This window comes from Tachysurus fulvidraco, chromosome 10 (genome assembly GCF_022655615.1).
Source record: "Tachysurus fulvidraco isolate hzauxx_2018 chromosome 10, HZAU_PFXX_2.0, whole genome shotgun sequence".
NCBI lineage: Eukaryota > Metazoa > Chordata > Actinopteri > Siluriformes > Bagridae > Tachysurus > Tachysurus fulvidraco.
The window spans coordinates 22,604,419-22,618,168 of NC_062527.1; the positions used below are offsets into that span (position 1 = coordinate 22,604,419).

At 40.9% G+C, this 13,750-nt stretch overlaps 1 protein-coding gene across 1 annotated transcript; it reads right to left on the minus strand.

The window, feature by feature from the left end:
- Positions 1-832: 832 nt before the first annotated feature.
- slc39a7 (solute carrier family 39 member 7) lies at positions 833-7,605 on the minus strand. The gene is made up of 8 exons (XM_027139213.2): positions 7,453-7,605; positions 4,691-5,244; positions 4,054-4,222; positions 3,706-3,774; positions 3,504-3,620; positions 3,310-3,417; positions 2,989-3,185; positions 833-2,784 (listed from the first exon to the last, which is right to left on the minus strand). The coding sequence occupies exons 2-8, from the start codon at positions 5,237-5,239 to the stop codon at positions 2,530-2,532; spliced, it is 1,464 nt and encodes a 487-aa protein (XP_026995014.2). The 5' UTR covers positions 5,240-5,244; positions 7,453-7,605; the 3' UTR covers positions 833-2,529.
- Positions 7,606-13,750: the final 6,145 nt, after the last annotated feature.

Below are 13,750 nucleotides of genomic sequence, written 5' to 3' on the forward strand. Positions count from 1 at the left end.
ATCGTTGAGCTGGATTTGTTCTGTGTTCTTCTGGACACAGATCAACCCAAAGTACTTCATGTATTTTGTCACTGCTACGTTGGAATACATTTCTGGTTCTTCATCAAGATCTTCACCTTCATCATCTTATTTTCTTATATTTTTATTTCTTACAGCAGCTACGCTAATTCCTCTCCACTCGCTTCTCTTTTTCTACCCATCTCTGGGCATCTAGAGATCCTACCAGCTCCAGTTGTGTTCTGCTTCATGAAGATTCTGGACTTCTGGAACACTTTGAGGAGAACAAACCTGTGATACACAAAATAACATTCTACACCATCACTATCTCCATCACCGAGTCTTCTGTTGGTGTTGAATCTATAATGAACTCAGATGAGTTAACTTATGAGATGCTCAGGTTCTCCTGGTTACACAACTCTGACTGAACGTATATGACTGTAGAAAGGTCATTATTTATAATCTTACACTCTCAGTATTTATAATAATATATAAATAGACTCTCTGGTGTCACCCAAATAAGGATGAGGTTCAATTTTAAGTTTGGTTCCTCTCTAGGTTTCTTCCTCTTACCATCTAAAGGAGTTTTTCCCTTGATATTTATCACAGACTTGCTCATTAGGAAATACAAATAAACTCACATAAAAACGTTATGTTCTGTAAATCTGGTGTCCGTTATTAAAAGCGCTATAGAAATAAAATGGACACATTCACAGTGTAAAGGATAAAAACTTCACATTAATCCTTGACATGACACGAATGTAACAGCCTTGAGTTTCAGCCTGACTCTGAATCCGTTCCTCGCTGCTCGTACCAAATCACACCGACACAAACAGGTCGTCTACGTTCACTTTATATAGCATTAAAAAAAAAATGACATGGAAGGAATGACTTGGACATTTGTGACAAAATATAACTAGTCATACAAAATAAAACTAAACAAAGAAGAAACAAAGACAACACACTTCCTGTAGTCGTGTGCCGATCATAAAGTCGAAGTTTTAAAAAGCACAATATCGTTATCGCGGATGTTTCGTCAGTCAGCTAGCCTAAAGTCGCTAAAGTAGTGTGTTTGTATACAGTATTGCGATAGTTTCTTCACGACAGCATGATCATTTCTCAGCACTAACAGAACAACAGGGTGCCGATATTTATGTCCAAAATCGCTATATAGTAATTCATGATGAATATAGTTCTAAAGATGAAAATTGATTCTCGGCACACACGTCAAAACGTAAACTAATCAGTAACTGTATTTTACAAACAGGAAGTGACAGAGACGTAAAATTAGATTAAAAAAAAAAAAAAAACGCTTCCAAAAAGTGGAAGAAAACTGTAAAGAATAATGACAGACTTTCTGAAGCCAAAGTGCTGATGTAGGGTTTGTGGTTAACGCTAAACCTGATGCTACGTCATCACTTTGTGCTCGTTCAGTCTTACTGCAGCTGTTGGCTCAAATACGCCACAAAACCTCTCAGTGGTGGAGGTGATAAATATCTCTATCAGAGAGCCAGATGACTCAATCTACTCAAAAGACCTGAAGCTAGCGGGGGAAAAAGGGCTTATTATCAGTGTGTAGCATCTTCTCTGAGTTACGGATGTTAGCTGCTACACCATCTAGTGTCGTATGAACGTATGTTTACATGCACAAGCTTCCCACTGATTACTTAATCGGGTTTGTTTAAAAGAAAGTGAGTGCGGGTCAGAATCCCACGACCTGCTGCACTACACACATTACAGTGAGGTCAGGACTGATGTCTCATGTTGGATTAATCACTGAGCTAAAGTTTCTGAGTTTAAATTGCAGGACCACCTAAGGCTGCGGGGTCTGTGGGGTCTTAGAGAATGGACCGTAAGCTGCTCCGGATGAGAGCGTGTGCCAAAATGTCATGAATGGAGCAAACGTTATTATACAGCCATCAGTTTAAGGTCTTTTGGTCCATCAGAATCTGGGCGAGGGCAACAACCTGCCCAGTGACTTAGCAAAACAGCTCATTCATCATTTACAAGTTAAAAAAATAATAATAAAAGGAAACAGAGATAAATCTTACAAAAATAACAACAACCACCTGCTTTTGGAAAGCTGAGGAAAATCAAAGCAAATAAAAAAAGTGTGCACTTTGGCCCCTAACGAGGGCACTAATATTGACATCTACGTTGAAATCGAGCCAGAAAAACCTTCCATATTATAGAAAGCAACACAGAACGTCGCTGCGTCAAGGAATATTATTTCTTTCCATTTAAATTCTGCATTATTTGAATATGAATCAAGCAAAATGATTGTACGTGTGTGTGGTGTGTGTGTGTGTGTGTGGTGTGTGTGAGTGTCAGCTGACAGTAAATCGGCCCCATGTTTAGGAGGACGACATGTCCAGTGCAGGGACAGGGCTCGGACTGTGGATCTTTTAGTGCACTTCTCTTACAAAGGCCTCCAATTCTCTCTCTCTCTCATCTGTAATGATCATTGACACATTTACACATTGTTTTCTGTTTCTTCTCCTGAGTCTTGAAGGAATTCAGTCTCTCGGTGTCTCACTCGTACTCGGCGATGATCACCATCATCCCCACACCGAACAGCATGGCGATGACCTCCATCACCGACTGACCCACGCTCGACCGGCCACTCAGAAGCTCCGGCAGCACCGTCACCGTGGCGATGTAAACAAAGCCGCCGGCAGTGAAGGGGAGGATCCAGGCGGTGGCGGCCTCGCCCACTCCCTCAGCCAATAGGGAGCAGGCGGTGCCGGCTAACGCTCCGATGGCAGTAAGGAGTTGGAGACACATAGCCTAAATTAAAAAAAAGAGGGAAATTTAATGCAAGCAATCACAAACACATTACAGACATAATTATTATTAATTATTATTATCTCCTCGTTTAAAGAAGTACAGAAACCCATTTTATTATTTATTATAATTTAAAACTTCTGATCTGAATTGAAATCTTTTGTTCCGATGCCGTCGTTGACCGAACAAAACACCGGAGCGACGCACCTTCCTCTTGGTGCATCCTGATTGGACGAGGATGGCGAAGTCTCCGATCTCGTGTGGTACCTCGTGCAGGAGGATGGTGATGGTGGTTACCACGCCGACAGTAGGACCGACCAGGAAAGAGGCGCCGATGGCCAGACCGTCGGTGAAGTTGTGAGTGAAATCAGCAGCCAGGTTCAGATAACCAGATACTTTAATATCTACAGAGAGATCATGCATCGTTATAAACCTGCACTGCTGCCAGGGCTGCTGTCACAGAGCATTAATCAACACCTTCTGACCAATCAGAGGCCAGAACTAAGCGAGTCACACAGCGTCTCTTACCCGAACTCTCCTCTTTTGCTTTCTTCGCCTTCTTGTCCTTTTTCTCGTCTTTCTTTTTGGCTCCTTCCTTCTCGCCCTCCCCGTCACTGTCCTTGCATTTCGGAGCAGCTGTGAAGATATAAAACTTCACAATCACACACGTTACTGAAAAATCTGTAAAAAAAAAAAAAAAAAAAGTCTGGGGTGAATCTTACCGTGTGAGTGTGAGTGTCCTCCCTTCAGCAGGCGCACAAACTTCTCCACCACCAGGAACGCCATGATTCCTCCGAGAACCCAGAGACCCACAGACATCATGTGATCATGTGCAGCACCTGAACACACACACACACTCTTAGAAAGGATCTCTTCCATTAGTGTGTGTATCCCTGTCATCTCTACTCTGAGTGAGCGGTGTACCGTGAGAATGACCATGTGACTCCTCGGCAGCGTCTGAGTGGTCCTCGTTTCCGTGGTGAGAGTGAGGCGCTGAATCAGATAGAAGACATTACATCACTTTATTCAGCTTCTGATATAGTAAATAAGAACAATTTATGACTTCATAGAGACTTTATTTTCACCCAAAATATCTTTTAGTAGCCCTTATGTATGTGGACTAGTTTGATCTTCTCAGTGATCTATACAGCAGCAGCAGCTCCTCTAACAAACTCTTAAACTAAAGATCACAACAATTAGGGTGTAATTCATTTTAAACTGTAGAGTAATTTGGTGACGCTGGTTTCCATGATGTAACTGATGAGTACTGACCCAGAGCATGAGGTATGAGATGCAGGAAGGCGTCACCCAGCAGCCCCCCTGAGGCAAAGCTCAGCAGGATCTTCAGCAGGTTCTGGTGCTGATCCGAGTTCGACTGCACCGGGATGAGGAAGAGGATGAGGAAGGGTGCTGCGCTGATCAGCAACGTCGCTCCCACCGCCTACAAAATAACAGCCAGTAACAGACACAATATGATGTTCATATTCCCTCTATGGATTATTCATGTACATAATAAATGTGTTCTAGCATTTTAGACTAAAACATAAAGTATAAAATATTAACTACATGTCAGTTAGAGGTGAAGATGATTAAATCATTTCTGCTTCATTGTGCACACAGTGGTATTAAACCTGCACTCTGCTGACCTCTGGTGTTTGATCTTACTAACATGTGACTGCTCTGGATTGTGATTGGTCAGAAACTGATGATTAATTCTCTATAACAGCAGCTAGTGCAGGTGTTTATTATTAATGTGCTCACTCGAATATGTTACTGTTTCTATAGTAACAGCTCATACACACGGTGACAGCTCATAAACATAGATTTGGTGAAGTTTTCATTTATGGAAGGAGTCTCCAGTGTCACTGAAATTTAATATGTGAACACTGATAGCTGGTGTCATTTTTACCTGCATCCACAACTCCACTGAGTCCCGACTCTCTGCCGGTAACCCCCGCTTCAGGCGCTCTTTGGTATGACCATGGGCGTGTCCGTGATCGTGAGCATGTCCATGGTGGTGTCCATGATCGTGGGCATGTCCATGGTGGTCGTGGCCATGTCCGTGATCGTGGGCGTGGCCGTGATCGTGGCCGTGTCCGTGATCGTGGGCGTGGTCGTGTCCGTGATCGTGGGCGTGTCCGTGATCGTGTCCGTGATCGTGGGCGTGTCCGTGATCGTGGGCGTGTCCGTGATCGTGGGCGTGTCCGTGATCGTGGGCGTGTCCGTGATAGAGCTCCTCCTCCTCAGAGGGCAGATTTGCTTCTGCACTCCATTTGCTTGCACCATGAAACATCTTCACATCACCATGGTCATGGCCATGATGATGTCCGTGGTGATGGTGTCCGTGGTGATGTCCATGGTCATGGCCATGATGATGTCCATGGTGATGTCCGTGTTCACATGACAGCACTACTAAACCAAACACCAGCAGCAGCACAGACACATACAGGGCCCTCATCTCACCTGTAGGGAAATAAAAACACACTATTTACTTTACACCTCTAATCAGGATGTGCACGTAAACATTGTGTGACTAGCACTGAGCTAACAAAGACTAAACACTGCTGTGTTTAAGTAAGCAAGGTGTGGAACTAGAAACCAGCAACAAAGATGGAGCAAAATATCGCCATTATATTGCAAGGGGGGTGAAGTCACGCACTAAATATGTATAAATCAACATATAAATCAAATAGTTATATCAAACTCGACAGTGTATAGTGGATAGAGGGCGGTGTATACTGAACAGTTTATAGTGGATGGTGTATAGTGTATAGTGGACGATGTATACTGTATAGTGGACGTTGTATAGTGGACGGTGTATAGTATATCGAGGACGGTGGGCAGTGTATAGTGGACGGTGTATAGAGGACGGTGGACAGTGCATAGTGGACGGTGTATAGTGGACGGTGTACAGTGTATAGTGGATGGTGGACAGTGTATAGTGGACGGTGGACATTGTATAGCGGACGGTGGACAGTGTATAGCGGACAGTGCATATTGTATACTTGGAACACTTAGTGTATAGTACATAACCATTTATATAGTGTGTATAGTGTGTTAGGGCACTTGTATGATGTACATGCCCATTTCTATAGTGTGTATATAGTGTGTATAGTGTGTTAGGGCACTTGTATGAAGTACATACCCATTTATATAGTGTGTAGTGTGTTAGGGCACTTGTATGAAGTACATACCCATTTATATAGTGTGTAGTGTGTTAGGGCACTTGTATGAAGTACATACCCATTTATATAGTGTGTATAGTGTATAGTGTGTTAGGGCACTTGTATGAAGTACATACCCATTTATATAGTGTGTATAGTGTATAGTGTGTTAGGGCACTTGTATGAAGTACATACCCATTTATATAGTGTGTAGTGTGTTAGGGCACTTGTATGAAGTACATAACCATTTATATAGTGTGTATAGTGTGTTAGGGCACTTGTATGATGTACATACCCATTTCTATAGTGTGTATATAGTGTGTATAGTGTGTTAGGGCAATTGTATGATGTACATACCCATTTATATAGTGTGTATAGTGTGTAGTGTGTTAGGCCACTTGTATGAAGTACATACCCATTTATATAGTGTGTAGTGTGTATAGTGTGTTAGGGCACTTGTATGAAGTACATACCCATTTATATAGTGTGTAGTGTGTTAGGGCACTTGTATGATGTACATACCCATTTCTATAGTGTGTATATAGTGGTGTATAGTGTGTTAGGGCAATTGTATGAAGTACATACCCATTTATATAGTGTGTATATAGTGTGTATAGTGTGTTAGGGCACTTGTATGAAGTACATACCCATTTATATAGTGTGTAGTGTGTTAGGGCACTTGTATGAAGTACATACCCATTTATATAGTGTGTGTATAGTGTGTAGTGTGTTAGGGCACTTGTATGAAGTACATACCCATTTATATAGTGTGTAGTGTGTTAGGGCACTTGTATGAAGTACATACCCATTTATATAGTGTGTATAGTGTATAGTGTGTTAGGGCACTTGTATGAAGTACATACCCATTTATATAGTGTGTATAGTGTATAGTGTGTTAGGGCACTTGTATGAAGTACATACCCATTTATATAGTGTGTAAGGGCACTTGTATGAAGTACATACCCATTTATATAGTGTGTGTATAGTGTGTAGTGTGTTAGGGCACTTGTATGAAGTACATACCCATTTCTATAGTGTGTATAGTGTGTGGTGTGTTAGGGCACTTGTATGAAGTACATACCCATTTATATAGTGTGTATAGTGTGTAGTGTGTTAGGGCACTTGTATGAAGTACATACCCATTTATATAGTGTGTATAGTGTGTAGTGTGTTAGGGCACTTGTATGAAGTACATACCCATTTAGGATACAGCCTTTGTTAAAGCACTTCCTCAACATATATTTATATTGTTGCTTTATTCACTCTTTACTCTAACACGTACTGTACTTTAAAAGGAAATCAGATTTTTACAGAACACACGTATTAATGACGATAATAAATGCATTAGTTTAGTTATAACCCGATGTATAAACAGTGCAGATAACTAGCCGGTTAGCACGTTAGCTAGGAGTTGCTACAGCAGGGGAAATGATGATGATTATTATTGTTATTATTATTACTGTTCTTATCGATGTGTAATAAAACATACACAAAATAACACACTCACCCGAGAAGCGTGCACGTCCCCTGTATATCTATAATTCTGTACGGATCTAATCTGACCTCTTATTTACGGAGAGGCTGCAGATGATCAGATTCTCGTCCGGTTCTAACCGACGTGGCGTTTAGTCCAACTCAAATCTCGCGAGATGTCAGACAGAACACGTGACTTCAGAGAGCCCCAACATGGTGGCCCTGTATAACACCTGACTCATGTGTCTGCTTTATTTATGAAAGTGAAAAAGTGAAAGTGACGTGACATAAGGCTAAGTATGGTAACCCCTACAAAGAATTCGTTTTCTGCATTTAATTAACCCATCTAAAGTGCAGTGAACACACACACACACCGTGAACACACACTCGGAGCAGTGGGCAGCCATTTATGCTTATTGGGGGGTTCGGTGCCTTGCTCAAGGGCACCTCAGTCGAGACTCGAACCCACAACCTTAGGATTACGAGTGTAAAGGTTTAAACATGATCTAAATCTGTGTTAAGATACATTTTAACCTGAATTTGTCTTCAGTGCATTTTACTAATGATTCCTACATTGAGTTTCCAGCATATGGAAACAGACAGAACATTCTATTTGGAATTTCTATTAGAAAACATTCTACAAAAGTGCTCCAGGTTCCTAACCCTGGTCCAGAACATTTTAGTGTTCCTAACACTCCTGATTCATCTGATCTACAACTGAACAGCCATCCTGACCAGACAGGGCATAGATAGTGTATAGTGGATGGTGTATAGTGGATGGTGTAGTATATAGTGGACAGTGTATAGTGGACGGTGTATAGTGGATGGTGTAGTGTATAGTGGACGGTGTATAGTGGACGGTGTATAGTGTATAGTGTACAACTGAACAGCCATCCTGAACAGACAGGGTGTGTTGGAGCGCAGGGGAAACTAACGTGTGTAGTACAGAGGGTTCTCCATTACCAAGGTGAGGAAACTGTGGGAGAAAACAAACACGAAAACAGTTCTGGAGTCTGAAGCTCACAAAAATATAATAATAAATCAAAGTTTGCTGTGTTTACCCTTTGATTAAAGTCAGAAATACCAATAATTTAAAACTGGACCTTCCATAAGCATAAAAATCCAGTACATCCTTTTCAGTTCAAAAAAGTTCACACTGAATCAAAGACTTTTGGTCCTAAAGGTATCGTCATGTCTATAAGATGTGGAGATGAAGCATCTGATGTGTAACACTGTTAAACTGGTAGCAGTCAGTAGTGTGATGCTCCTAATGTCCACCAGAGATCCCCAGATGTGTCCTTCATGGAGCGTAATGCCTCGATTTGTCACTTACACTTTATTACTCATTACATACTGGACTATAAAACGTTTATAATATTGAGCCACGTTGCTCTCACGCTGGAGGATCCAGTTCTCCTCCTGAGTCTCAGCTCTGGTGCAAAACACAGCTGGAATATTTTTACATACTGAATTAAAGATAGTCTTAATCATTGTCTTAAAAAAATAAAACATCATCTGCTTGAAAAACCCTTCAGGAATCTCGAGTGTGGTGTTATAGCGTGGATCAGAGGTGCTGTACAAGGCTTCAGCTCTTTATAATTCTATAGAGTTACATATACAGTTATACACAAGTTAATAAATAAATACCAGTTTGGTTAAAATATCTGTCTATTTTAAGGGTTTCTTTTAATTAAGCTAAAACAGATCAAAAATAAACTATATACATATTAGAACACACCCAAACAGGCTATATACTGTAATATAAATCTGAATATAAATAGAAAGTTATGGTTTATTTTTAAATTAAAGCGGAAGCATCATCTACATCTGCATTAAAGCTCATATAAAAGTGATTGTAAATGATTATCATGCTGCTGCACCTTCATGTCATTAACACAGCAACCCTGATACAGAGACAGAGCGACAACTAAAGGTAAACAAATACATCACACTGAAAGAACGATTATTATTTACTCTTATACTATTATAACTCTTCTGACTTCAAATCATTTTTGTTTTACTTAAAAAACCCGTCTTAGTCGCCCTGTCCAGTGAGTCCGTTACTGACCCTCTGTCTCTGTCTCTGTCTCTGTCTCTCTGTCACCCCTTTTCAAGTTCAGCCCACTAGCCCTCTTCACACACACACACATGCACGCACACACACACAGACACACACACACACACACACACACACACACACACCTCCTATGACCCTTAAGCCGCAGGCGGGAAGAGTGTCCTTTGTCTCTATGATAAGCAGGCCAATTCAATATCGCTCGATTCCATTACAGACATCTGCATATCGAGCATCTGCTCCCCAAATCACATTTGTCTGACTCTTAAAACCCCGAAACCCCCATATGACCCGGTGTGACCCCAGAACCCCTCCCCTGACCCCGGACCCCTTACTCTTGTTTTTCAAACGTGGCTAGAAACAGATCGGCCGAGTTCAAGGTAAAGGTCCTTCCCTTTCTCTCTGTGTGTCTGTAATCGTATGCGTTGCTTTTTTTGCAGTTTTTTTACCGTTTCTGTTCACACGCACACAAACACAGGCGCTGTCCATCCGTGTAAAAGACTAACTGGGGGTTTGGGGGGGGGGGGGGCGCTAATTTGGGTTTGCAAGGACTGTCTTCAAACTTTTTGTTTGTTCGAACTTAAACGTTTTCCCGCTCTGGCGAGAGTCACGACTGTTTGTGTGAAGAGGTTAAAGCAACGAGGAAGTGAACTGAGGCATTTTAGCACAGAGAAAGTCAAGAGCGAGTCATTTCAAAGCAAAAGGTGGCGTATTATATTGGCAGAAAAAGGCTAGACGTCAAATATGTGTCTGTATGGATCGGTAAAATACTGAGGGGTGAAGTGATGTCATGAAGCACAGTCACTGATCTTTCTTTCTTTCTTTCTTTCTTTCTTTCTTTCTTTCTTTCTTTCTTTCTTTCTTTCTTTCTTTCGCTGGAAGAAGTTCCAGCGATCCCTCTGACTAACAGACCTCTAACACAGGAGACTCCTTCCATACATGTTACATCAACACATTTCTCCTAATGTTTTCTATCCACTGGTCATGAACTGTTGCTATAGAAACAATACCGTGTTAGGACAAGTGCATTGATATGACGTGTTGAGCTGCGGGATCTTTAAAGCTGTGTCAGGAAGCTGATCTTGATTTTCTGACAAAATGTCTGATCATCTCCTGTATCTGCTCCAGTGCAGACCGATACAGCGATACAGCACACAAACTATTATTATTATTATTATTATTATTATTATTATTATTATTATTATTATTATTATTATTATTATTATTTGTATTAGGGGTCAACCCCCCGAAGGGGCGTAGACACCTATTGTTTTCGTTAGTTTTCTTCTTCTTATTATTCCGACATTGAAGTCAAGAACCGTGTGTAGGAAAGTTATGAAACTTGGCACACATGTAGAGGCCAGTCTTATAAGTTACTATAGCAACTTTGGTGTGTCTAGCTCAAACCCTCTAGCTATACCAGTCCAAACAATTTGGGGGCAGTTTGGCACACAATATGTATTGGGTGCTAATATCGGAATCAGAATCAGAATCAGCACTGCAGTGACACACACACACACACACACACAGACTCACACAGACACACACATACACACACAGACACACATTTCGCAACATTTCATGACAGCGCCACCTAGTGGCCACGAGATTTTCACGTTAAGTTCAGTATTTTACGAGTGCATTGCCATATCGCTATGAAACTACCTTACAGTCTTAACCTTACAGTTTAAACGGTGTCTCGGGGTGTTGTGTGTTGCTTACTGTGCGCATTTGATCGGCTTGACCCCGGAATCGCTGCTTGCCGCTATATTTAATATTATTATTATTATTATTATTATTATTATTATTATTATTATTATTATTATTATTATTATTATTATTATTATTGATAGTAGCAGTAATATGTAGATCAGAAGGCTCCCACAGATGGTACAATGTCACCACAGTTGAAGAAAGGAGAAACTGATTCCATCATTTAACCATTGGCTTATTTTATTCACAGGAATCATATTTTTAAAGAAGATAATTAAAATCTCTTGTAAGCTCAGTGGTGCTGATGTTGCAACGATGGCATTAGATACATGGAGATTTTAACTGAACAGGAAAACATCCTTGATTAACATGAAAGGGATAAAATTCAGTCCGTAGTTATAATTCAGTGAAAAGTGGAACTGGAAATTTGTCAAAGCTCCTTCATTCATTCATTCATTCATTTTCTACCGCTTTATCCGAACTTCTCGGGTCACGGGGAGTCTGTGCCTATCTTAGGCGTCATCGGGCATCGAGGCAGGATACACCCTGGACGGAGTGCCAACCCATCACAGGGCACACACACACTCACTCACTCACACACTCACACACTATGGACAATTTTCCAGAGATGCCAATCAACCTACTATGCATGTCTTTGGACCGGGGGAGGAAACCGGAGTACCCGGAGGAAACCCCCGAGGCACGGGGAGAACATGCAAACTCCACACACACAAGGCGGAGGCGGGAATCGAACCCCCAACCCTGGAGGTGTGAGGCGAACGTGCTAACCACTAAGACACCGTGCCCCCCTAAGCTCCTTCATGTTGATCAGAAATGAAATGAGATTTTTTGAAAAAACATTTAATGAAATGAAAGATTTCAATGAAAGGTTTAATGAAAGATTTCAAGATCATTCGAACCAGAAGCTGGTGCACTGGAACCTCTGAAGGAGTCGAGAGATTGACTGCAGGAGCTGTATACTGGAGTTGTGAGCAGCAGTTGTGCAATTCTCTTTAGAAGGTTCTTTCATTAAAAAAAAAAGATATACATACATATACATACATGGGGGTATGGTTGCCTAGGTTTAAGGTGCTGGTCTACCATTTGGAAGGTCTACTATACTGCTGGGCCCCTGAGCATGGCCCTTAACCCATAAAATGACAATCCTCACAAACAGCTGATGTGGATTGAGACGTCACGTCTGCTCACTGATTCGCTTTTATATCATTCTTGTTCTTATGCAGATTAACTGCTGGAGGTTTATCCACGATGCTCCTGCAGATCTGAGTGTTAGATCTGTAGATCCACAGAACGTCAGGACTTGGACTAAAGCTGCAGTGAGGTCTGTAATCCTGTTAGTGAGGCGTGTAGCGTAGAGATCACACTGAGTTTCTCTGTTCTCAGTCCAACATGAACAAAATATCTCTCCACTCGCATCGTTATGGACCTGATCCTAATTTAAATACATGTTTTGGGTCCCAGTGGAAATGTTTCCTTTTTTAATCCTAATATCAGCTGAATTCTCATGTAAGGTTCTCTGTATCATACTGAAATACATTACAGATATAAACCTCATGCAATAAAGAACAAAATAAACAAAGTGTATTTTAATTCCTGTTGGAAATTATTAGATCCTGCCACCTTCCGATTCTTCATGTTTGAGTCTTTATTTGTTTTTTTTCACACTTTACTGTTTTATTTGTAGACCAAATGACTGTATTTAATTAATTTATTTATTTATTTATTTACTGTATTTATGTATTATTTATCTTTATTTTATCTTTCACTGCGTTTTGAGCTGAAAAGCTGCTTCGTTTCTTTCTCCTCCAGAACAACGTGTTTTAATCAAACGTCCACTGAAGATGGAAATTAATTCAAGTTTAGAATGTTCTTCTTTTCCCAGGTTCGTCCACTTGGTTTTTATACTAAACCTTTTATATTTCATAAAAATGATCTTTCTAGAGTTTGAGGTAAAAATCTTTCTCTCCTCAGTGGAACGTTTATCTCCAAACCTCACTTCTGTGTTTTTTGAATCATTTCTTCAATATGAGTTAAAATAAGACACTGATTTGTGTTTTCTTGGCCGAGTGACGGACAAACTGTCAGACGCACAAACGGGTATTTCTCTCTTTGTCTCTGTGAATGTGAGTGTGTGGATTTCTGTAGTGTAACGAGACGAAGTTTACACTCATTTAATTAAACCTATTACTCATATAGACTTGAACATTAAAGCTTAAGATGAAAGATTTTGAGGCTATCTGGTCTTCATAAAGTGATGAATACACACACACACACACACACACACACACACACACACACACACACACACACACACACACACACACACACACACAAATACACCCACACACACACACACACACACACACTGAGTAATTTTAGGGAATCCTCAATAGGCGTATTTACGTGGACATTGACTGGAGTCAATTGCCTGTCAAATGCTACGCACGATTAGGCAGCGGTGTCCATAGTGAGGATAATGTGAGGAGCCTCCCATCGAGCCTATTAGTCTCTCTCTCTCTCTCAC